The sequence below is a fragment of the Sciurus vulgaris genome (genome assembly GCF_902686455.1).
Source record: "Sciurus vulgaris genome assembly, chromosome: 3".
In the NCBI taxonomy this organism is placed as follows: domain Eukaryota; kingdom Metazoa; phylum Chordata; class Mammalia; order Rodentia; family Sciuridae; genus Sciurus; species Sciurus vulgaris.
The window spans coordinates 60,416,556-60,440,762 of NC_136463.1; the positions used below are offsets into that span (position 1 = coordinate 60,416,556).

At 36.9% G+C, this 24,207-nt stretch overlaps 2 protein-coding genes across 3 annotated transcripts in view; one reads left to right on the top strand and one right to left on the bottom strand.

Moving 5' to 3' along the window:
* The window catches only part of TRPV3 (transient receptor potential cation channel subfamily V member 3), a 67,480-nt gene that overhangs the window by 43,042 nt on the left and 231 nt on the right, over positions 1-24,207 (top strand). Inside the window, exon 17 of the transcript XR_013762387.1 lies at positions 22,816-23,026. The gene's annotated coding sequence lies outside the window, so the exon portion shown is untranslated. The remainder of the gene's footprint in view (positions 1-22,815; positions 23,027-24,207) is intronic.
* On the bottom strand, positions 7-20,272 carry ASPA (aspartoacylase). 2 transcript variants are annotated; one of them, XM_079130947.1, is made up of 7 exons: positions 20,165-20,272; positions 18,399-18,654; positions 12,422-12,617; positions 10,882-10,975; positions 7,549-7,656; positions 4,507-4,616; positions 7-849 (listed from the first exon to the last, which is right to left on the bottom strand). In XM_079130947.1, the coding sequence occupies exons 2-7, from the start codon at positions 18,632-18,634 to the stop codon at positions 652-654; spliced, it is 942 nt and encodes a 313-aa protein (XP_078987073.1). In that variant the 5' UTR covers positions 18,635-18,654; positions 20,165-20,272; the 3' UTR covers positions 7-651. The 2 variants fall into 2 exon arrangements, with proteins under 2 accessions (XP_078987073.1, XP_078987072.1); XM_079130946.1 differs by lacking the exon at positions 20,165-20,272 and having other exon boundaries at positions 18,399-18,807.

Below are 24,207 nucleotides of genomic sequence, written 5' to 3' on the forward strand. Positions count from 1 at the left end.
CTGGGGTCCAAAGATCTCCTCACTCTTTGGCTAGGAATAAGAGTGAGTGTTCATCCAAAATGAGAAGTGACAGATGCGAGGAATTTTTCTCTTCCCAATTGTCCATGTTGAGAAGGACAGGTAGCTTCTCAAGGCGAGTGTAAGACATCGATCAGTGTTTCTAGATATATTTGTCACCTTTACAATCAACTCTCATTTCTCTTCAACATGTCATCTGAAGAAGAGCAGCTAAAATCTACTATGGATATCATAGATATTGCTAGTTTATGAACTGGTCATTAACTCGATCATGAAAATTTAAAAATAGTCTGCCCCATTAGTTTCTAGTAGCACTTAAACATTCTTTGAAAACATACATGTTCAAGTTAATAACTTTCCATATAGTATCTATATCTTTTATACTTTGAAAGTGAAGACTGTTTTTAAGAATGTTAAACTGTTAAAGCGTAAATGTATAAAAAGCTATACAGAACTAGGAAGCACGCTTATTTAAATAAGTTATATACATAAAATATGATAACTTTAAAAGACATTCATTAATTCATTAATTTTCTTTAAGACACTAATGTGCATGCCTACTACTTATTCAAGGACCATACAGACTGATCTTTTTTTCAAGATGCCCCACAAAAAGTGAGCTAGCACTGATTTCTAGTGGAAAGAGGAGTGAATACTTTTTGCATTGAGAGTTAGTTTCATTGTCTTTGCAAAAGCTTCTTTCTTTTCATAATAAGCAGCCTCATTCACAAACACTGGGTACACCGTACAGTCTCCGCCCAACAGAATGGTCTTTCCATCAAGAGTCACAAATGTGGGATCCACAGGGTGCAGTGGTTTCCAGTCTTGATCCTTTCAGAAGACAATTAAAATAATAAATCACAAAATTTTTGTGTCAGACTCTAGATAATTAACCAATACCTTTCCATTCTTTTAAAAAGTGATACCTGAAGGATGCATTGAGAGGCATGCTAGTGACCTGACTCCACTGAAGCTATGTAACTGTTTTTGGCCGCAGTTTTTTTTAAGAGTTTCTCATTTAATTTTATAGTTACATGAGTGATTAGAGTTTGGGATGTGGCCAAAGAGATTTATAATATTAAGAGGAAAATTTAATTTCATATCCACCTAAGTGCATATTCTACATTTTGCCATCTGAAGCTAAATTCTGTTCAGCAAAATTTAGGAAATAAATATTCATTTAGAGCCTGCCATGGGTAAGACATTCTATTGTTGGGGACATAATGAGTCACATTGTATTTGCACACAGGGAGGCCCCAGTGAATTGGCCCTTTGATCCTTCAAGCACTAATGTTGTCAAATCATAGGAACTCTATAACAGTTCTTCTCTAACTTGGACACGTTTACAAATCATCTGTGGATTTTGTTAAAATGCAGACTCTGATGCTAAAGATCAGGGGTGAGGCCCTGAGATTCTGCCTTTCTAATATTTTCCAGCAGCATTGGCATTACCCAGGAGTTTGTTAGAAAAGCAGAATTTTGTTCTCTTCTGCAGACTTACTAAATCAAAATCTTCATGTTAACAAACTGTCAGATATTTACATGTAGAATATTGAAGTATACAAAGCACTGCATGCATCTCAGTGATTTTCCCAACTCTAGGCATACATTAGAATCACTTGGGATATTAATATACATTTACATTTAATTACATTTACAAGGATACAGGGGCTGGCTGCATCTCGGATACATCAAATCAGAAACTATAGAGTGACTTTATTTTTAATAAACACATTTTTATTAAAAATTTAATTTTAAAAATTTATATACAGTAAAATTCATTAATTTTTGTGTGCAGTTGTGAATTTTGATATTGACATAGCATAGAGTCATATAAGCTATAGCTATGTAATAAGTACATCTAAGTTATCACCCACCACCTCCAGTCCTTCATACTTCTCATTTTCAGAGTTCTCTCTTCTCTTTTCTTTACCTCCCTCCCTTTCTTTCTTCCTATCTTTTCCTTCCTTCCTTTCTTTAAGGCCACCCTGTGATTTTACAGGGTGGCCTGGTTGAGAATACTGCTCTGAATGAGTGCTTTTCAGGCAGAGATATGCCCAGAATCACTGAGGGAACTTCCATACACATTGGTTAGTGACATCTGCACAGGTCCCCATGTAGTGTAGTGCTATCCAGACCCAAATCATATGAAATCATGTGGTGAAGTCATTTGATTCCCTGCTTCCACCCTGGTAGATTAAATTAGAACCTCCATGGATGGGACCTGGGAACCTGGATTTTTGAAAGGCTCCTCAGCTGGTTCTTACATGGCCTGAATTTGAGAAGCACTGCTTTGGTGGTTTGTGATGGGCCCCACACATTTGGGGAGAAAATCTCCTAGGGAATTCTAGTAAGTATTCCCAGTTAAGAATCATCACTCTTAGAATCTAGACAGGCAGCCAGGTCCCTGCCAGTGCCTCTGGATCCAGGGCCAGCATCCTCTATACTCATGCTTACATTCTGCTGACAATGCTCTTCCTGCTGTTTATCAAACTCTCTAAATCTGTTATAGCTCCAGGGCCTTTGCACTTGATTTCCATATGTCTGGCTTCTTATCTTCCAGGTTCCTGCTTCGGTGCCCCCATTTCAGAGATTACTCATCCTGATTACTCCATCTAATTGGAACCCTTTGTTGTCCCCTGTTACATTATTGTTCATTTCTTTCATAATACTTATTACAGTTTGAAATGACCTGTTTTACATATTGCTTATTAAATTAATATGGAAGTTACATGAGGACTCTGCCTATCTTGAACCTCAGGGCCCAAAATAGGCTTAGTAGTCATTCAAAAATATTTACTGAGATAACTAACCAATCAATTCCTCTTGTCATTCAATTCCTGAGTCATTTCTTATTGTCTATGAAATTCAAGCTATTTTTCTAGACTTTTGGGACCTACCTCTAATGCTATTAACTGCTGACCTCAATGTCACTTCTCAGTCCCCCAGGATTGCTTTTGTTCTCTTCGAGGGTATTAAATGTTGTGCCATCATCACCTTGGCCTGTGTGTTCTATGCTGGGTATTTTTGTCACCTACAAGGCTGTCTTCCTTTCTCTCCCCAAGTCTTTACTTTTCCTTTAAAACACTGCTAAAGGTGCCTTGCTTTGGTTTCTACCTGGGTCCCATTAAATCACAAAGCAGGGTTTGCTCTAGGATGATTTATTCAGTTGCAAGTCCAGATGACTATTAGGATCATTAAGTGGGAATCTGAATTGGACCAGTGGTTTTCAGCCATGATCACCCATGTCAGTAAGATCAGATTACCCCAGAGTGGAGTCCTGGCATTGTTACAATTTTTAGAAAATTTCTCTAGGTAGTGTGCAGTCAGGGCTGAAAGCCCCACACTAGGTAACCTCTCATCTCAGGTCTGAGAACGTATAGGGCACTCCATGTGGGGAATGGGCAGCTTAACTTTTGGAATCATTGCTCCTCCCTGTCTTCTTCTTTGCCTTTTCCATACATAAACCTCCTGAGTCTCCTTTTTCTTCCTCCCTCACTATGCCATTATGAATCAGTCCAAGTAAGGGGTGAAGATAGATACTGGGGTTCTGAGAAGAGTCAGGGAATGGTGGCAGCAAGGACCCAGAGAAACAATTTTTGTCTTGCTCTAACTTGGTTGTGACCACAGGAAGGTGTCAATAATGAGGTCATGTGCAAGGACATTAGTTCTGGGTATTTCATTGATAGCTGTGACTATGGGATTTCTCTAATTTCTAAGTATTTTTCTTTATTGCAAGAGACATAATAGTTCCTACCCATTGCACTTGGAGAGGAATTTCACTTTTGTGAGAAGCCTTGACTGAACACTTCTCTCTTACCTCCTTGTTCTGTTACAGCATCTGGTTATCATTTCTATACTGTAAATTTATATCTAGACTATAAATTCCATGAGACTATAGGCCACACTCACTAATGTATTCCCTGAGTCAGCACAGGTTATATTCAACAAGTATTTATCCAGTGAAGACCTGAATATCTTCCTTCTATTGTTTGAATATAGGTAGTGTCTCCCAAAAGTTCAGGTGCTAAAGGTTTGGTTCCCAGGGTGGCACTCTTGGGTCATGCTGGACCTTTAGGAGGTGGAGCCTTGTGGGAGGCTCTTAGGTCATTAAGGTTGTGCTCTTTAAAGAGACTGTAGGACCCAGTTTCTGAGCTGCTCTCTGCTTCCTGACTCCAGATATGAGCAGTTTGCTGTAATGCATACTTCTGACTATTACCATACAGTACTCCAATCAGAGGCCCAAAGCAAAGGAGTCACCAAATCAATCTTGGACTGAGACTAAATAAACCTTTTCTCTTTATAAATTAATTGCCTCAGGTATTTAATTTTAGTGAAAAAAGCTAATACACTTCTCTACACTGCAGTGGTTTTGTGACCATGAAATTAGCTAGTGTATGTAAAATGCTATATGCACTGTGAAGTTCTACTCAAAGGTACAGCATTCTTAGAATAGTTTCAATATTTTAAAGAAACAGCAAAAGTTACCTGCAGATTAGGATGGATAATAGCAGCTATTTCTCCACTTTCATTCCTGGGATAATCAACCTTCTCCATTATTTTATAGACCTCAAGAGCACAGGGAGGAAATTCTTTTCCTACAACAAAAATAATACATATTATAGTAACTAAAAAAAGTCTTAAAAAAAGGGAAATTGGTACTCTAAAGGAAGGAAGGAAGGAAGGAAGGAAGGAAGGAAGGAAGGAAGGAAGGACAATAATCAAATGAAGACAACTACAAGGAGAACACATTAAGTTTAGTTAAAGATGTTCTTAAATGATATAAAGCCAAAAAGTTTCTCGATTATTCTTATCAGTACACTGACGAACAGAGGTAGAAAATAGAACTTAAAAAGGTCAGCATGGGAGAAAAAGAGCCTGGGACTGCAAGTCAGGACCCTGGGCTCTGTTCTGCTGACTGTGTCATCTGTCTGTTTTCCTAGCTGTGAAATTTTGAGCAAGATGCTTAACTTCTAGAGGTTCACTTTCACTACTTGTCAAAAGAGGATTTTGGATTAGCTTATCTTGGAGGATCCTTCCAGCTCTGACATTCAGTGATTGCATATTCTCAGGGGGACTTTCAGCAAGTTAGGTTGCTTCAGCCTAGGGGCTCTTCCTCTTAACCAAATTCTTTAAACACTTAGATGGCCCTTGAGCAGTGTAATTTTGAGATGCAGGCAGTCTACCAGCAGTGGAGTTCAGCTTCCAAAGACATGTCAACATTAAATAGCTCAATGCCCAGAAACTTGGAAAAGGAGTAGTTTATACAGACACCATGCAGTCTCTGAGCAAACAGGATGAACATGTGTCCAATGGGGTGTTCACAGGATGCTATGGTTTCATCTCAAAGGAAAAGTCTTCCTTTGCCTTTAAAACAGCATTGGGAAGGGAAGACCCTGCGATCAATCCTGCTTCAGCTAGCTTTTGCTGCAAAGCAAATTTCCCAGAAATTAGTGGGTTAAAACAACAACCTTTTAATTAGCTTATAGTTCTGTGGGTTGGTTAGGTAGTTCCTCTAGTCTGCACTGTCTTTACTGGTTTCTGATTGCCTTGCTCATGCATCTGGGGTGGACTGGCAGATCAGCTTGTGGCTGGATAATCTGGGATGGCCTCAATCTAATATCTGGCAGTTGACAGGCTGAAGGCTCGAGCTGCATGACTATTGGTTGGGGTGTCTTAGTATGACCTTTTAGTATCCATCAGATTAGTGTGAACCAATTCACATAATAGCCATGCAGGGTTCCCAAAAGCCACAAGAGGGTAAGTCCAAATGCATAAGTCCTTTGCAAGCCTCTTTTGTGAAAAACAAGTTGCCTGGGCAACCCAGATTCAAGAGATGGGGGTGACTGATGAATGCATAAACTGAGAGTGGAGTGTCCTTGACTTAATGGTCCCCATCCCTGTGGTAGGGATAGAGGGACCATGATTTGTAAACTGTGTTTTCCACTCAGGTTTGTGGCATTCTCCCTGGGTATATCATTTAACATATTAGAGTTCCACACTTACTATTTGAGAATTTCTTGTGACTGTGTTGTGACCTTCCCAATACCAGTTCCATTAGACAGTGTAGAACCTGCCCTCACACAAAGATCGTGAACAGCTTATTTTCAGTTTTCATGACTTCAGAGTCAAAGGAGTCCCAAACACAGAAGTTCCTGTGATCACAGGGGGCTGCACAATCTGAGGCTAAGGAATTGTGTTCCCCATGCAATAGCTGTGTCACCATAATTATGTGTTTGTCAACAATTTCATACTTACATACATTCTAACAAGTGATTATTATTATTTTAAAGTAAATTTCCACATCATGTATTTTGGTATATAATTTTTTAATCAACTATGTGTTTTGAAGATTATTTCATATTATTATTATTAAACTGTTCAGTAACTGATGCACATTTGAGTCAATTTCATTGTAAACAAAGTTATAATAATAATCCTTGAAAAGAACCCACTGGGTGTTCATGAACTTGTGTTTCTTTGAAATGTGGAACTGCTGGGTCATAAGATTTGCACAATTTAATAAGTAGGTACAGTAGATAAAATTACCCTTTAGAGTGTCTTTACTAATTCAAATGTTTGTCAGCAGGAAATCAGAGTATCTCCTTTTCCTACACCATCACTTACTATCATCAGATTCTGTTTTCTCCAATATAATGGGGAAAAATGGTTTGTAACTCTGATTTGCATCTCTCTGATTCTGATGTTAAACATCTTTTCTACTTTTATTGGACATTTGTATTTCCTGCTCTGTCTTTGGGTTTTAAAGTGGAGATTAATAGGAAAATAAGATTAGATTTGGATTATTTGGCAACTGTTTTTTCTTGTATGTGTTTATTCTGGTTATTGAGGAATAGCTGAAGAGAATAAAAAATTTGAAAAAGCATCTAAGATTAGGAGTACAACAAATTTGATCCAGATTTCAATTACTACTTCAATATTTAGTGATCAAGTTTTACACACACACAGTTAAGTGATGTACATTGGTATGTATATATATATGTATATATATGTACTATATATGCAATATGCAATGTATGTATAGTATTGTTATGGTTTGGATATGAGCTATTTCCCTAAAACTCCTGTGTTAATGCAGGAATATTCAGAAATTAAATGATTTGATTATGAGAGTTATAATCTAATCAGTCCATCCTAGTTTGAATGGACTGAGTAGGTGGTAACTATAGGCAGATGGGGAGTTCTGGAAGAGGTGGGTCACTGGGAGTGTGCCCTGGAAGGGTTCACCTTCCCTGAGGTCCCCTCCCTCTCTTTGCTTCCCAGCTGCCTTGTTCTGAGCAGCTTCTCTCCACTATGCCCTTCTTCCATGATGTCTGACTTGCCTTGGTCCAGAGCAATGGACCCAGCCAACCATGGACAAAACCTTTGAGAACATGATCCAAAATAAGCTTTTCCTACTCTAAATTGTCCTTTTCAGATATTTTGGTCATAATAATGCAAACCTGATTAACACATACACATATATGCAAATACCCACAGTTAAGGAAACAGTTCTTACCCATGACTTACCTTCATTGAACTGAAATATAAAATCAAGAGCATGTTTAATCATTTTTCTCATTTGATCCAAAATATCAGCTCGCAGAACACCTTGGGGTTGGGGACCAACTTCTATACCTAGATACAGAAGGGAAGACAGTAATATTATATAAGTATTAGAATGTATTGTGAAATTAAGCATTTTATTATATCTAAAACCCCATTATTAAAAATTATTTACAAGTTAGACCAGTTAGTGTCATGAGACAGAATGTTAGGCAAAAATAAAGCAGAACGTTTACACGCTTAAGTATGTATAGTGATAAATGAATAATGAATAAAGACTGGGAGAGAACATGGAGAAAATCACAGACTTGTGTTAAAGTAGTTAGAATGCAGGGCCATTTTTTTCTTTAAATTTCCTTCAATATAATTCAAATATTTAAGTATAATAACATAGAAAAAGAGGTAGACAAATTTACAATGATAAAATAATAGGTGGCCACAAAGAGAAATGGTCACAGACTTAGCATTTATCTTTAATAGGAGGAAAGACATCTAGTTAGTCATAGAAATCTAGCTAGATGTAATAGTTCTTGTTTTCTGTAGAAAAATTTGTATTTCCTCTAACCTCAATAAAACTGTGCTTGTACTATCAGGTCTATTTCCTATAGCTGTCATGCATCCATCCTTATACCTACAAAATACTACTTCACCACCTGTTCAAGTCTCCCACAAAGTCATCCCTCCAATCATTTACTTTCTCCATTTATCAAACTGTTTACTAAGGATATCATCCACATTCATTTTCTTCCACTCAACTCATATATTCTTTAAGCCATCGTGTTTTCACCCGTTTCTATTATTTTCCAATTCAAAAAAGCTCATTATATTGTATTGTGCATAACCTTCTTGTGTATATGTATAGGGATTTATATAAGTATATGGTATCATAAGTGGGGCTAAGGTATGCCTCTGTGCATAAATGATTTGTACAAATATATGAAAATCATGTTCACGGATATGTCTGTGTGCATATTGTAGAAGACACTGTTGTTGCCTACCCCAAATGCATTCCATCTTCCTTCCTTCTTATACAATCATAATTTTCATTGAGTATCCAATCTTTACATAAAGAACTTTTCTTCAGTTTAAGAGTAAATATCAAAGAGTTTAAGTCACTCATAGTAATCTAATTATCCTGATGATTTACAAATGGAAATGTGAGTCAGTTCTGACAAAGGGGTCATAATGAAAGATAAACAGAGGAGTTCCTGAGGGTTCCTTCCCCCATTAGATATTTTCATGTTGGCATATGATATTTGGAACTACAGTGGACCCTTTATAGCCTGGGGGTAGCGAGAGACACACTAAAGACCAGGTAGATAAAAACAGCCTGGTCTCTCACGATGTTGTTGAGTTGTTATGTAAAATAATATGTTTAAACAACCCATTTTGGGTTACTTGCAGACAAAAATTTCTACATATTCTTATTTTGGAGGGAGATGGAAAGTGTGGTTCAGGCAGTCCTAATGGACAGGGAGAACCTATGGACTAACTGGTAGGAGTGCATACCTCCCTCAGAAAGGCCAGTTATTAAAGGTTTTGGTTTTTGGCTTGTTTGTTTTTTGTTTCTGTTTCTGTTTTTCTCATTGTGAGTGGAGAATAATAGGTTGGGTTACCCTATTTTCCAAACCCCAAATTAACTTTGACACAAGATCTCATATCAGAGCATAGTACTTTAATTTGTAAGACATGACCTTGGCATGTTCAGGAGTGGAGCTGAAAGAATAAAGGTCAAAAAATAACCTGTTTGAATCTCAAGTGAGACCATCATCAATCCAGATAAGTTAGGAGAAGTTTGTGTCCAGTCACTGTGCCAAGGGTGTGTGTGTGTGTGTGTGTGTGTGTGTGGGGGACAGGGAGAGGGAGAGAGAGAGAGAGAGAGAGAGAGAGAGAGAGAGAGAGAGAGAGACAGGTGGGGGAAGAATATGGAGAGAGCATTGGGTGTTGGGGAATAAGATTGACTGCAGCAAACAGCTTCTTTCTCGTAGAAAATGTATGGAGAAATTATGTTATATTTTAGTCACTTTTGCAATAGAATGCAAGGGTGGTCCTTGTAGGTAGCTTAAAGAAGTTAAAGGAAGTTTATATGGGCAATATTCTTATTATAAATGTTAACTCAGAAAGAATGCCTCTTGTGATGCTCTTAAGTGCTCTTTCCCAATATGTACATGACATAATATATTTCAAATATAAAAGACTAAAGTTGGAAGGAGAACATACTAATATTTCTAATTATTTATAATGTATTTAATATTCCCTCAAATTGAAATGTTTTAAAGATTCGGCTTTATTTGTAAGAGTCAAACTTATCAGCAGATATTTGTTCTAGCTAAAATAGCATTGCTCATCAATATCATATTCTAAGGCTAATCTTTCAAAGTTTGGAAGTCTTACACTTTAATTTTGTATCAAAGAGAACCATGATCTCTATTATTATTATTTTGTGGTGGAAGTGATGGAACCCTGGGTCTTACACATGGTAGGCAAGCACTGTACCACCATAGTTAGGTTTGATTTATTACATTTATTACAACTCTTTACCTATATTTGGATATTTAGCTTTTTCTAATTATAATTAACAATTAATTAATTTTCTTCCTTGATTATGTGCCAAAAGTATCAATACTTGACTAACTAGGATAATTGTTAAATTTTGATTTGCTTATATTATTTGCCAACTTGCTCTTAAATTTACTCTTGGTTAAAGTACCTGAGATCTAACAAAAAAGATCTTAAGTTGTAATAGAAATTTTAATTATAGTATAGTTTGCAAATAGTTAATTATACTGGTAGGTCTCACAGGAAAGAGAATGAATTACTCTTACCATGGTCATTTATCAATCTGTGCAGTAATGACCTGGTTAATTCTGTCTTCTCATTAGACACTAAGCTTTTTGAGACAATTCTGTATGCCTTGTTCATTACTACTTCCCTAGAACCTAGAACAGTGCTGGTCTCTAGCAGACACACAATAAATATCTGTTGAAAGTACAAATTTTTAGAGTAATTAATTCTATGAAGTGGAGTTAGAGAGAAGGTTCTATAGAAGATGACATTTCACTTAAGTCTTGGGAATGAGAAGAATTTGTCAGTCCCATTTGAAGGAAATAATCTGAATGGAACCAGAAAGCTGCTCAGAAATATTGAGGGAATTAAATATATTGTCTGCTTGGGCTAATTTGTTTATTATCTGATAATGATAAGCCTTAATAATGTGCAAGGTAGCTATAAACATTCTTTAATTTTTCTGGAGTTTCAGGTAGAACATACTTTATTCAGTTATGCCAACAGACTTACCAACAGGATACTTAGCTATAGAGCGAGTGGTTGCATATTTGAGGGAAGGATGCTCAATAAGATAAACATAGCAGGGTAATGGAGCCAAAGAAGTCTGAAAAGAATTTTTAAAACATCTTTCTTATTATGTAAAGACAATATGTTAAGTTCTCTTTGCTGCTATGGAGTCAGTAATGCCTTCATATTCTTTTCTTCATCAACCAAGATTAGTCAGACAGCTTTATGAAACACTCTAAAACTCATATAGCTTTGAAAATATACAAATAAATTGCATGTAAAATTGAATCATGTGCAGTTTTCTGGGTAAAATGTACGTTGAACAATTCTCCAGAGTCATGATCAAAAAACAGGAAATAACTTTTCCTTCTGAATGAATTTGGTTATTTTTGTTTTCATCATTAGTTACCCTTACTATTTAGCTTATTTACTCTCTTAACGAACTCTGTTTCTACCCCTGTAATTCAGGTTCTACAGATGTCAGGTGATTCCCCTTATCCTGCTTCTTTAATTGAAAATTTGATCAGGTCTCTTGGTTTTGATAACTGGGAATTCACCTTGTGGCTTTTGTGTCTGGCCACCAAAGCACTCAGCTCTCTTCAATGAGCAACACGGAACAGCTGCACAAGGATCTCCCACCAGAACCACTACTGTCCAGAACCCAAGGGAAACAAAAGTAATAGTTAACCCTCACACTGGGTAGACATTAGGCTAAATGCTTTGAATACTTTTTCTCATTTAAAGCTTTTATCAGCCTTATGGGGTGAGTATTGTTGTGCCAATTTTATAAAAGTTTTGAGAGTTGAACTGCTTGTTCAAGTTTAATGAAGGAGAAAACCAAGATTTAAACCCAGCTTCTGGCTACATGGGTCAAACTTTTCCCACCAAACCATTTTAGCTCTCAGAAAGGAAGAACATTTATTATATAAAATCAAACACAAAATCCATTATTTGTGTTTTTGCTTGTTTGGTATTTTCTAGCATTTTTTTTTTTTTAAGTTAAAGGCACTGGAATGACGAATTTTTAATCTCACAGATTCCTGAGTCTTAAAATGATTAGCTATATGAAGTATATAACAAAAGATTGGGTGTGTTAGGTTATCCCAATCAAATGTTGACAAGGACAGGACTAAAGGGAGACAATGTCTTCACTGATGGAAGTGAAAAATTTTTAAAGTTTCCTGAAACCCTGTAATTTTGATATTTCAACCATACCATATAAAATCCTGATATTCATTTTACTTGTTTTTTTGTCAAATAACTTATGATTTGGTGGATTTGGGAATAAATTATAATTTTATAGGCACAAGAATCCACAAGGATCTTATTATTTTGTTAATTGTATTTGCTATTTTACTTGTTTCCCCTTTTATCCTGCCTGTAATTACTACCTCTGTATCTGGGTATAGCCTCCCATTCAGCCTCCCAGCCTGGCTGTGAAATAGACCCATTTCTCTTGGACCTTCCTTCCTGACCCTGTTCTGGTTGTTTCACAACTATAATTGACTTATGTAAACTTATAAATTAATAACATTGACATTACCTTAATATAATGAAACATCTGAATTAAAAAGTCATTCTTGGAATCTTCAAGAATAAGGGTGCACCCCATGTTAGAGGTTGTGTTGTGAAGGTCAAAAATGATGTCATAGGAATCTTCACTATTTTTTGGACCAAATAAATGATTTATTTCTTGAGCCCTTTTCACTTCATATGGCAAATCCTCTGACATCTTTTTGCTATTATTAGCAGAAAGAAAAAGATTAACAACATTTGTTGCTAAGATAACATAAATAGTCAATACAAACACAGTGTACAAAGACCCAGTTGCCAAACCTTTAATATGGAAAATCTGTGAAGGGAGAGAAAAAATTTAAAACTTTTACAAATGAAAAATATTTTTTAATTCATTTGATTCCATATAACTAATATTGCACTGGTATCCTTGCAAAATAATATATTCACTCATGTGGCTAGTCACAGGTAGGATATTTCAAACAGAATTTACCCTTTGACTTCAACCTTGAACAAAACTTTTCCACTAATCTTATTTACAGTTTCTTTGTAGTTACAGTGCACTTGTTATTTATTATAGGGATAGATCATTAAATTCGTCTTCCCCTCAACCTTCAGTCTGGCTAATTCAAGTTTTTAAAACATGGTCAAACTCAGTGCTCACATCATCTTAATGTTGGGTATTTTTAATTGAGGCCCAACAGTCATCAGTAATCCAGGGATAAGGTTTACAGATTAGAGTCTGTAAACACTCCCAAAATACAGAAATTTGCAGGTACATGTATACATGCTTTTTGTGGGACAAGTGTTAATAGTTATTATTATATTCTTACATGGGTCTCAAATTAACCTCTTCTCACTTCCTGAAATGATTAGGATACATTTTTGCTTGCTGTATGTGATAATGGTTTAAATTTATTTTTTCTCATTAAATCATTCAACCACATTTTCGTGTAATTCCATCTCTATTTCCTGGCTAATTTTACTAGTATCTTCAAGGGACCTACAGTTTGTATCTGAGTGTTTTCTGTCTAGAATGCAATCAAAGAGATGGATTAGCCATTTTGCAGTTATGAAGTGAAAACCACTAGTACAAAAAGGTTCATGTAGCTGGACGCGGTGGTGCATGCTTGTAATTCCAGGGGCTCAGGAGGCTAAGACAGGAGGATTGCAAGTTCAAAGCTAGCCTCAGCAATGGTGAGGTGCTAAGCAACTCAGTGAGACTCTGTCTTTAAATAAAATACAAAATAGAGCTGGGGATGTGGCTCATTGGTAAAGTGCCCCTGAGTTCAATCCCCAGTGTCAAAAAAAAAAAAAAGGTTCATGTGAAGAAGAGCACAATGTGAAGAGAGAAGCAACCTGTGGCACTGATGATATCATGAAGTCACCCCACCAGCCCTGGACTGCCTACCTTTGGACTTATTATTTGTGAATAAGAAACCCTTATTTGCTTAAGCTGCTATGTTTAAGTTTCTATTATATGCAACCAAACACAATTTAAAGGATAAATGTATATGTATTATACTGATACATATTTATAAAAGTATTATAGATATACATATTATATACATGCGTGTCCACACACACGTTTTAAAAGTTAATTCATGAAATAATCCTGACTTCATTAACAAGACTCCTAAAGAGCAAGAAATAAAATCAAAATCAATAAAAGGGATGGATTCAAACTAAAAAGTGTCTTCTCAGCAAAGGAAACAATAATAGGAAGACAGAGCTACAGAATGTGAGAAAATGTTTACCACATGTACATCAGATAGAGCACTAATCTCCATGATAGATGAAGAACTCAAAAAACTGAATACCAAAACAACAAATAACTCAATCAATAAATAGGCTTAAGGAATTGAACAGATACTTCACAGAAGAAGAAAATTGATCAACAAATACATGAGAAAGTGTTCAACATCTCTAGCAATTAGAGAAATGGAAATCAAAACTACTCCAAGATTTCATCTCACTCCAGTCAGAATGGCGATTATCAAGAATACATGCAACAATAAGTGTTGGTGAGGATGTGGGGGAAAAGTACACTCATACATTGCTGGTGGGACTGCATATTGGTGCAACCACTCTGGAAAGCAGTATGGAGATTCGTTAGAAAACTTGGAATAGAACCACCACTTGAGCCAGCTATCCCACTCCTCAGTTTACACCCAAAGGACTTAAAATCAGCATACTACAGTGATGCAGTCACATCAATGTTTATAGCATCTCAATTCACAATAGCTAGATTGTGGAACCAACCTAGTTGTTCTTCAACAGATGAATGGATGAAGAAAATGTGGTATATATACACAATGAAATATTATTTAGCCTTAAAGGAAATGAAATTATGGCATTTGCAGGTAAATGGATGAAGTTGGAGAATATCATGCTAAGTGAAATAAGCCAATCCCAAAAAACCAAAGTCCAAATATTTTCTCTGATACCTGCATACTGATCCATAATGGGAGGAGTGGTGGCTAGGGAAGAATGGAGGAGCTATGGATTGGCCACAGGGGAGTGAGGGGAGGTGAGGGGTATGGGGTGGGAAGAATGGTAGAATGAGATAGACATTATTATCCTATGTACATGTATGATTGCATGAATGGTCTGACTCTGCATCATGTACGGCCAGAGAAAGTAGAATTTGTGCTCCATTTGTGTACAATGAATTGAAATGCATTCTGCTGTCATGTGTAACTAATTAGAAAAAATAAAAAAATTAAAAAAGAAATAATCCCATGAAGGCGTCCCCAACCCTATTTGCTCCTACATCTTTCTATCCCATTTGAGTAAATGGTACCAGTGCCCACCCAGCTGCTCAGAGTTTATGCTGGAAATTTTTTAAGACAATGGACATTTTGAGTTCCCACGCCTGGAGTACCACTGGAACAATTCCAAGGGATGAGGCTGAAAGAATAGATAGGGGTAAGACCCCAAAGGACTCTATCAGCTATACTAGGTAGCTTAGATCTATTTTGAACAGGGAATTTTACAAAATTTATTTATTTATTTTTCAATTCATTATATACAAATGGGGTACCACTTTTCATTTCTTCGGTTGTACACAAAGCAGAGTCACACCATTTGAGTAATCACACATGTACATGTAGGGTAATGATTTTGTCTCATTTCATTATCTTTCCTTCCCCCCACCCACTCCCCACCCTTCATATCCCTTTACACAATCCACCTTTCCTCCATTCTTCCCTTACCCCTCCCCCACTCCACATTATGCATCATCATCCACTTATCAGAGAAAACATTTGGCCCTTAGTCTTTTGGGATTGGCTTCTCTCACTTAGCATGATATTCTCCAATTCCATCCATACAATTGCAGATGCCATAATTTTATTCTTTATGGCTGAATAATATTCTATTGTGTATATATACCACAGTTCCTTCATCCATTCATCTATTGAAGAACATCTAGGTTGATTCCACAATCTAGGTATTGTGAAATGAGCTGCTACAAACATTGATGTGGCTGTGTCACGGTAGTATGCCGATATTAAGTCCTCTAAGTATAGGCCTAGGAATGTGGCCTAGGGTCAAATGGTAGTTCAATTTCAAGTTTTCTAAGGAATATCCATACTGCTTTCCAGAGTGGCTGCAGCAATATGCAATCCCACCAGCAAGGTATAGCTGTACCTTTTCCCCCACAACCTTGCCAACATCTATTGTTGCTTGTATTCTTTATAGTAGCCATTCTAATTGGGGTGAGATGAAGTCTGAGGGTAGTTTTAATTTGCATTTCTCTTATTACTAGAGATGTTGAACATTGTTTCATATATTTGTTGATCAATTTTATATCATCTTCTGTGAAGTGTCTGCTCAGTTCCTTAGCCCATTTATTGATTGGGTTATGTGTATTCTTGGTGTAAAGTGTTTTGAGTTCTTTATAAATTCTGGCCCAAATCTTCATCATGTTGACTTAGGACCATACTTCCTTAGTAAGACTCCCAAAGCACAAGAAATAAAAGCAGGAATCAATAAATGGAATAGATTTAAACTTAAAAGCTTTTTCTCAGCAAAGGAAACAACAACAATATGAAGAGAGAGCCTTAGAGTGGGAGAAAATCTTTACCACATGCACTTCAGATAGAGCAGTAATCTCCAGAATTTACAAAATTTTTGACAGGGCAAAGGCATAAGATTTTTGTGTTGGGATAATCTCTGTGACTGCCATAAGGAATGGTTGAAAGGACTGGAGAAAGTCTCAATGTAGAGAGAGTCTGTGAAGAGGCTCCTGTAACTGTCTGCAGGAGAAGTAAACTAAGGTAGTGAAAAGGGAGAGAAAGACTGTATTTGTGAAGTTCTTGCAAAGAATATTTGGTAGGACTTACCCACTAGACATGGGAGATGAAGAACTAGGAAGGTACTAAGATGATTTCTATGGGGGATTTTCTATGGTGGGTGATAGTGTCCTTACTGAGATGAGGTATATAGGAAAAGAAGTTTGGGAGCTGGGTAGGAAAAGATAATTGGTTTACCTATCATAAATTTTCATAGCTGCTTTAAAAGAGAACTGTTTGGCTTCTGAAAAGTGTTACAAATAATAAGAAGAATGTGAATTTAATTTAAAATATTGTTCTCACTGAAAGGCATCCTATTGAGTGGCCATAAGAAAAACTCACCCCAGTTCATTTTAGTGTGAAGTTAATATGCTGACAAAAATTTATTCTTCAACAAATTGTTACTTGTAATAAAATATATAAAATAGCCATTTTCGGTTAATAAATGTCTGTGTTTGTGTTGATATCACCTCAATCATAAAGATAAAGAATTTGAAAAATTAAAATTTATGCTAATAAAATTTGCAATTCGATACAAAAAGTATGACTATCTGATTTCTGCAATTCAGGAGAGAGGAGATAAAAGGAAGTTTAAGGTCCTAAGAAAAGTTTAGAAATTTAAATTTAAATGAGAATTTAGCCAAAGTGCAAAGTACAGAGTTCCCTTGAGTGGAACTGCCCTGCAATCTATTCCATAAATAAGCATATTTGTACTAAAAGTAGTATTCATCTTTAGTTCCATAGAGATACTGATCCTAAGGACTTTTCTAACTCAAATTATTGTATCAGAAAATAGGTACATAAAGCAGTGCAACTAGTTGTTCCTGTGCATGTCTTATATCTTGGCTAGCAGTCTACCAACTCCGTGGTGGTGGGGAAACATCTTGTACACAGTGTTGTACTCCCACAGAACTTGGAACAATGATAAAAGATTTTTAATAATATTTTTAGATAAATGAAAGAAGTGGAAGAGGCAAACACATAGAGGCATACATAGAAGTGGTAGCTATCAGGACATAAACAAAGGCAAAAATAATTAGGACCCATCTAGGATATTAGGATTAAATATATTGTATGCAATGTACTATAAATCAGCTGCAACTCAAATTCAGAAAGTTCAGGGTGTCTTTGACTCTCATTATTCAATCCACCCTTGAAGGTAAAGACATTTATTCCTCAGGCCACAGAGCAGTCTGATGTTTTCTGAAAATGGGTACTTAACTCACTTTTTCATTCAACAAATATTAATTGGAATCTTACATTTTTCTTAACTGGAACTTTATGTGCTCCCATAAACAGTTGCAAGAAAACATTGTAGTGAATTTCCTACACAGCTAACAAGTATGTATGTAAACACTGGTCAAACACTAAAATTAATACAAAGGATTGTTAAATCTGTCTTTCAAGATTATTATTTAAAAATAAAACCTTTCTTATATATCTTTTGTAGTCTGCATAGAATATACGTGAAAAGAAAAATCAAATAATGTGGAACCTAAAAAAGTATTTAAAAGAGCATGTGAATGCCCAGTTTCCACAATTGTGTAATTCACAAAGCAGCGTGAATAAAAGTGAAAGCAATCTTACTCATTATAGACACTATATGTATAAACATGAATATTCACCACACAGATATGTGTACATATTCTCTCACACACAGACCACATTTCACACATGCAAGTATGCACACTATACAAAACATGTTCTTACCCTAGATTTTCAAGATCAAAAACGCGATTCAGATCACAGTCAATATATCTGGTACACTTCTTCACCGCTCTTGGGTTGGTAATAAATGGTTTAACTTCCAGCCCTGTTCTCTGAATCTCAGCGTCATTCTCTAGCCAGTGCTTAACCAGAAATACTCCTGTTAGCTCGTTCCCATGAGTTCCTCCAAAGATAGCAATCTTTTTTATAGGTTCTTCAGTAATGTGACGAGAGGTCATTTTACCAATTTATCTGATTTCTGCAATTCAGGAGAGAGGAGATCAAAGGAAGTTTAAGGTCCTAAGAAAAGTTTAGAAATTTAAGTTTAAATGAGAATTTAGCCAAAGTGCAAAGTACAGAGTTCCCTTGAGTGGAGGACTTTAAAAAATTTCTGTTACAAGTTCTGAGCCCTGTTTATTACATGGACACTCCCCTCTGGAGCCCTCTCCTTTACCATATTTGGATTAAAATATGCAAAGATCAACCAGAGATACAGTTGTTAACTTCTAACTCCCTCAGATGGTCAGTAGATCTAAGTACAATAATAAATTGACATCTTCTACCAGTACAAAAAGTCTGTTTTCTATTCAGCTAGATGTCATCCAACAGGGCTCTCATGATCATTTGTAATGATAAAAATAGTTTGTAAAGTTCTAATCCTCCAAAATGAAAAAAAATTAAAAAGAGGCCATTCAATATTTGTTTCTGCTGGCAGTAAAAAGAAGATTCTGAAGTGAATCCAGGCACTTTTCATGATCTGAGGGCACTGTGCCTCATGTCTATTAACAGTCAAAAGCAGATGCTCAGAGCCTCCTCTTGAACCAGCACCCTTTCTCCCAGAATGCCCTTTCACAATCGGAGAAATGGAGCTAATCGGTGATTACTGGGTCTTGAAAAACTACTTTGAAACATTCCTTAGTTTCTTTCTCATGAAGTTATTGGTTATTCTCTGTAAATTTCCTTAGGAATCCTGCCTAATACCAAAGGAAAAGCAACTGTTAGTAATTTGCAAGTTCTTTTAATGCACAAAAATGTCTTGGGACATACCATATATATTAACACATCATACGAATTTATAAAGACATGGCCTCATTTACTGACAGTAAGTCCTCTCCACTGGAATGTGTTATTTTAAAGGGGATCTTATTAGAAGAAATTACCCAGAATACTAAGATGATTACATGCCTTTGGAGAAATGTCTCTGAGCCAAATCTGATTTGATTTCATGCTCAATCACCCAGAAAGTGAAATATGTTCAAGTTTTAAAATTCTATGTTTTAATAATACCAGACTGTTTCATAGGAGTACAAGAATGATCATTACAATTGCAGGGTACTTAAATTTATGATGTTCTTCCACACACATTAGTTCAATTTATTCATATATCTATTTAAGACAGGACAGGTTAGGTATCGACATCCCCATTGCAGGGATAAAACAAAGAGAGGTTAAGCAACCTGATTAAGTTTCCACAACTACATAAGAGAAAACTAGGCCTGAGGCCCATGGCTCTGATTTAAATCCAGTGCTTTTTCGTAGGGCAACAGGGTGCCTCTTTGTTATTTTTGGTCTTCTCTGAAGTTCTACTTTTGCTCTCTCAGAATTCACATAAACAACCACTACAGTGTGCTCAGGAAACAAGCAAGCACACAAATAAAATACATGATGGAAATATGAAATATGAATGCTTCATATTTAATAAACCAATTCCCACATTTTCCTTTAAGAGCCCATAATGCAGAGATAAAGCAAAATAACAAAATCTAAACTTACAAGTTAAAATTACTGTTCTAAGACGAAGCTCTGCAGCTTTTGATTTTCTCCACATATTAGTGTACCTAAACACTTCATTGTGGAGATGATGAAAACACAGGTACATGTAAACAGATAACAGTAGTAATGCTACTTTGGTTTCAAGAGCCGTAACTATGGTAAATTATTCACACTGGTATGTTTTGCTTCTTTCCTTGCTGATTTGTACTTTGTTCTGTCCTTTGCCCTAGTCTCTCTGGAAATGCTGCTTCAGTTATTTACTTGTATCTGGCACAAATGACTTGCATTTCAAGGCTTGCTTTATGGAATTTTAACAGATCAGCATTTTGAAGCACACTTCACATTCATAAATTTTCTGTTACATGTCCAAATGAATAACTTATCTGAAAGTTAATGAACTGCAGTAATTCTTTCTTATACTTACCTTGTTTAGTGTGTATAGTTTGTCTTCTGTAGAAAGTTTTACTAGAAAAAGGAGAGCATTTCCTTAGAACTAGAGCAACAAAGGCTTTTCATACTCTTATACCAACTTAACTTCCAAAACATTTTAACTCTCTGTCTCCCAAAGCACATTTGAGTTTGGATCCTTGCAAAAACTTTGCAGTTTTATTAGTTCTTTTTTGAGAGCATAGAGCTGACAGTATATAAAGTGAAACCTTTTTAAGTTGTCACTATCTCACTATTAAGTTGAATACTTAATGTTTTGAAGTAGGGTTAAGTATAATAACTTCCAGCACTACAAATGTTTTGTGCCAAAGGAGGAGACTGATTTGTTAATAAAATAGTGTAGTTTAAAACAACAGGAGAGCAAATTTTTACTTCATATTTATGACTACCCAATAGATCAATGTAAGAAATTTTGTAGGAGATGAATTTAAGGCGGGTTTGTTTCCTAACAGGTATGATTGGGGGATAAGGAGGGTTTTCTGTTCAATATTATTAAGTGTCTCATAATAATGTGGCTGTCCAGGAGTCATGCCGTCAAACTACTCTCACTACTATAGTGTTTTCCTTCCTCTGTGGCTCTGTGTTTGTCACCCATTCTGATCAACTTTGCATGGGGAAATAAATGAATGTTATCCAGAACAAGACAGATATAGAACAGATAAGTTTATAAACTGCTAGCAAAGCTGGGTGTGGTGGTGCATGCCTGTAATCCCAGTGACTAGGGAGACTGAGGCAGGAGAATCATGAGTTCTAAGCCAGTCTCAGTAATTTAGCAACAACCTAAGCAACTCAGTGAGACCCTGCCTCAAAATAAAATACAAAAAATGGGCTGAGGACGTGGCTCAGTGGTTAAGTGCCCCTGAGTTCAATCCCTGGTACCAAACAAAAACAAATACAAAAACAAAACTGCTAGCAAAGATTCCATATTGCTGATGTCTACATTCCTTACAGATAGAGCACAGGATATTGCTCCACCCGAGCTTAATGTTTTTGTTTAAGTGAGAAAAAAACTTTTTGAGGGAGTGGGTGTTATACATGTCTGCTTGTATGTACGCATATATCAGGTCAAAATCAGCTTCCTTGATATTCATGATGTTCATGTCTCTTAATTGTAACTATGATGAATAACAGACATTTTGTTGTATGCAATCTTCTTTCCAAGTTAAAAAGATGAACCTGTTTCTTCAGAATTTATTCCTACCCTGGCATTCAAGGACAACCATTATTTGGTGTCAGTCTATCTCTAACCTTATCTTTCAACCATTCTTATTTGACCTAGTTTTCAAAGAAACTAGGAATATTTTTTATTATCCCATAGCCTTAGACTTTTATTAACTCTCCCCGCATCTCTCAGCTCTTTCAACCTTTTCCTTTCACCTTTGAATAGCAGAAGTGTTCTTTGAACTCAGACCTAACATTATTATACCTGGCCTATAGTAAGTACCCAATAAAAGGCAGCTACTATTATGAAGAAGGCCTAACATTTATTGAGCACTTACTGTGTGTTAGGTAGGACTGTTAATTTTCTCTAGTATTTTTAGGGAAATTAAGTAAATATTGATAGTGCTAGTTTACTGAGGAAGGAAATGTAGGCATAGAGGTATAGAGGGGGTAAGTTATCCAAAATCACAGGCCCAAGAACCCACAGTCTTCCCAGGCAGGAAGCTTAGAGCTGGAGCTTAAGAGCTCAGAGGTGGTGCACCATTCTGCTTCCTTTGTTGAATATCTCTGTGGCTCATGTGCCCTTTTGCTCTAGCAGTACTGGCTCTGCCTTACTGATTGCTCTCGGCCTTGCACGGTTGTCACACACAGGCTTCAGTTCTCCCGCCAAGCTCCTGGGAACTCTTGGTATAACCGGTAGATCTGACTCAGAAATGCAGCCAGACCAAGCAACACACTTATGATTTGGTTTTGTGGCCTTGGGAGTCGTTCTCTTCTAGGTATAGACCAGGTTGCCACCAGCATCTTGCAACTGAAGTCTAGAACCAAGAGATGACCAGGGGTGCAACAAAGAGGGAGCCACAATTTTTCGATGCAGCTGGGGCAGAGGATGGCTGGATTGAACATGACTCTACCTCTCTAGTGACCAGAACAAGATACGTCCCTGTCTGGGCAAAGGGCCAAAGGGGTAGAGCCATCCCCTTACAGCGTTAGAAAGCAAGGAGAGGCGTGTTAATATTGCACCTCCTGTTGTTCTCAGAGGCAAGAACACCACGCCGCCCCGCACCGTCCCACAGATGGCCTGTACGCCTGCGCAGTCAGCAGCGAGGTCAAGTGCGCCTGCGCGGGTTTCCTGTGCGCCTGCGCACAGCCCCACTTCCTGCATTTCTTCAGAGGCGTGAAGGTCGGCAGTCGCTGACTCAGGTCTCTCGAGGACGGTTGACCAAGGTGAGGAAGCTCGAGGGTTCAAGGTGTGTGTCCTTGTGGTGGGACGAAGACAGGAAAGTCCCTGTGTTGACTCTAGTTACAAATTTCCGCGGGTCCCTGGGTGGGTCAGGAAGCGTTTTTGGAATATAAATAAGGACATAAACCCTGACAGGAACCTTGCCCTGCACCCCACGAGGAGAGGCCCAAACGCGCCTTTCTGGCTTCCACCCGAGGCGACGTGCTTGGGGGACGTGAAGTGTTTGCAAAGTGAACAAACTTTTTGCACTACTGTACCACACGACCGCGTCACTAAGCCTCTCAGGTCCAACTGGAAGTAGGAATTGGGCCACCTAGGGGTCCAGGGGAGGATTTCTTACTTTAAAAATTTGTTTATTTTGATCGTGGGTAGCCACAGATGTAATGGCCCTTGTAAACAACCTTACCTTGGGATATACGTTGCATTGGTATTTCTGTGTTGAGAAAAGTGGCATAACCTCTGTTTTGGTTCCTAGAATAGAATCAAGAATATTTTCAAAAGGGCTTACTATTTCTAGTTTCAGGTTAAGGTAGACACCAGACGCATTCCCTCACCTCATGTTACCCAGGTTTTCTTTCTACAATGATAATTGGAAGTTAATATTTACCTAAGTCTGATATGCATCATTCCTTAGTTGTGTTTTGTGTGTATTATTGGGTAGGCATTTTGTAGCAGAAATGATCTTAATTAAGTGTGTGTCTTTCCTTTTCACCCATGCAGTGGGCAAATATTTGTTGAATTGAGGTTGAAATGTATTAGGAGGCTATGGGTGGGAAAATCACAACAGCAAATGCGTTGTAAAAGAAAAAAAAATAAAACAGGAAAAATCCCTTTATTTGTAGAAATTGTGAAAACTGAATGGAAATTTATCATTCTGTTAGTTTTGGGTATTAAGTGAGGATTTAGTCTTTAGTAGTCTCAAACTAATGGTCAAAGCAGGTGATTTGCATAGTGTCATGAAGTGAGACACAGACCATGTTCTCAGATGGCTAGTTCAATACTGTGTATTTCCTACCTGAGTTTACCAATGCTCTAGTCCATTTCCCTTTTTATAGAACTGATTTAGAATTCTCATGGTGTGTCCTTGATTCTGAAATAAATTTTATACACAATGTGAAAATCTGCACATATTAGGAAGTAAGGTTATAGTCACCCCAGTCATAACTTATTTTGAACAGAGCTGAAAAA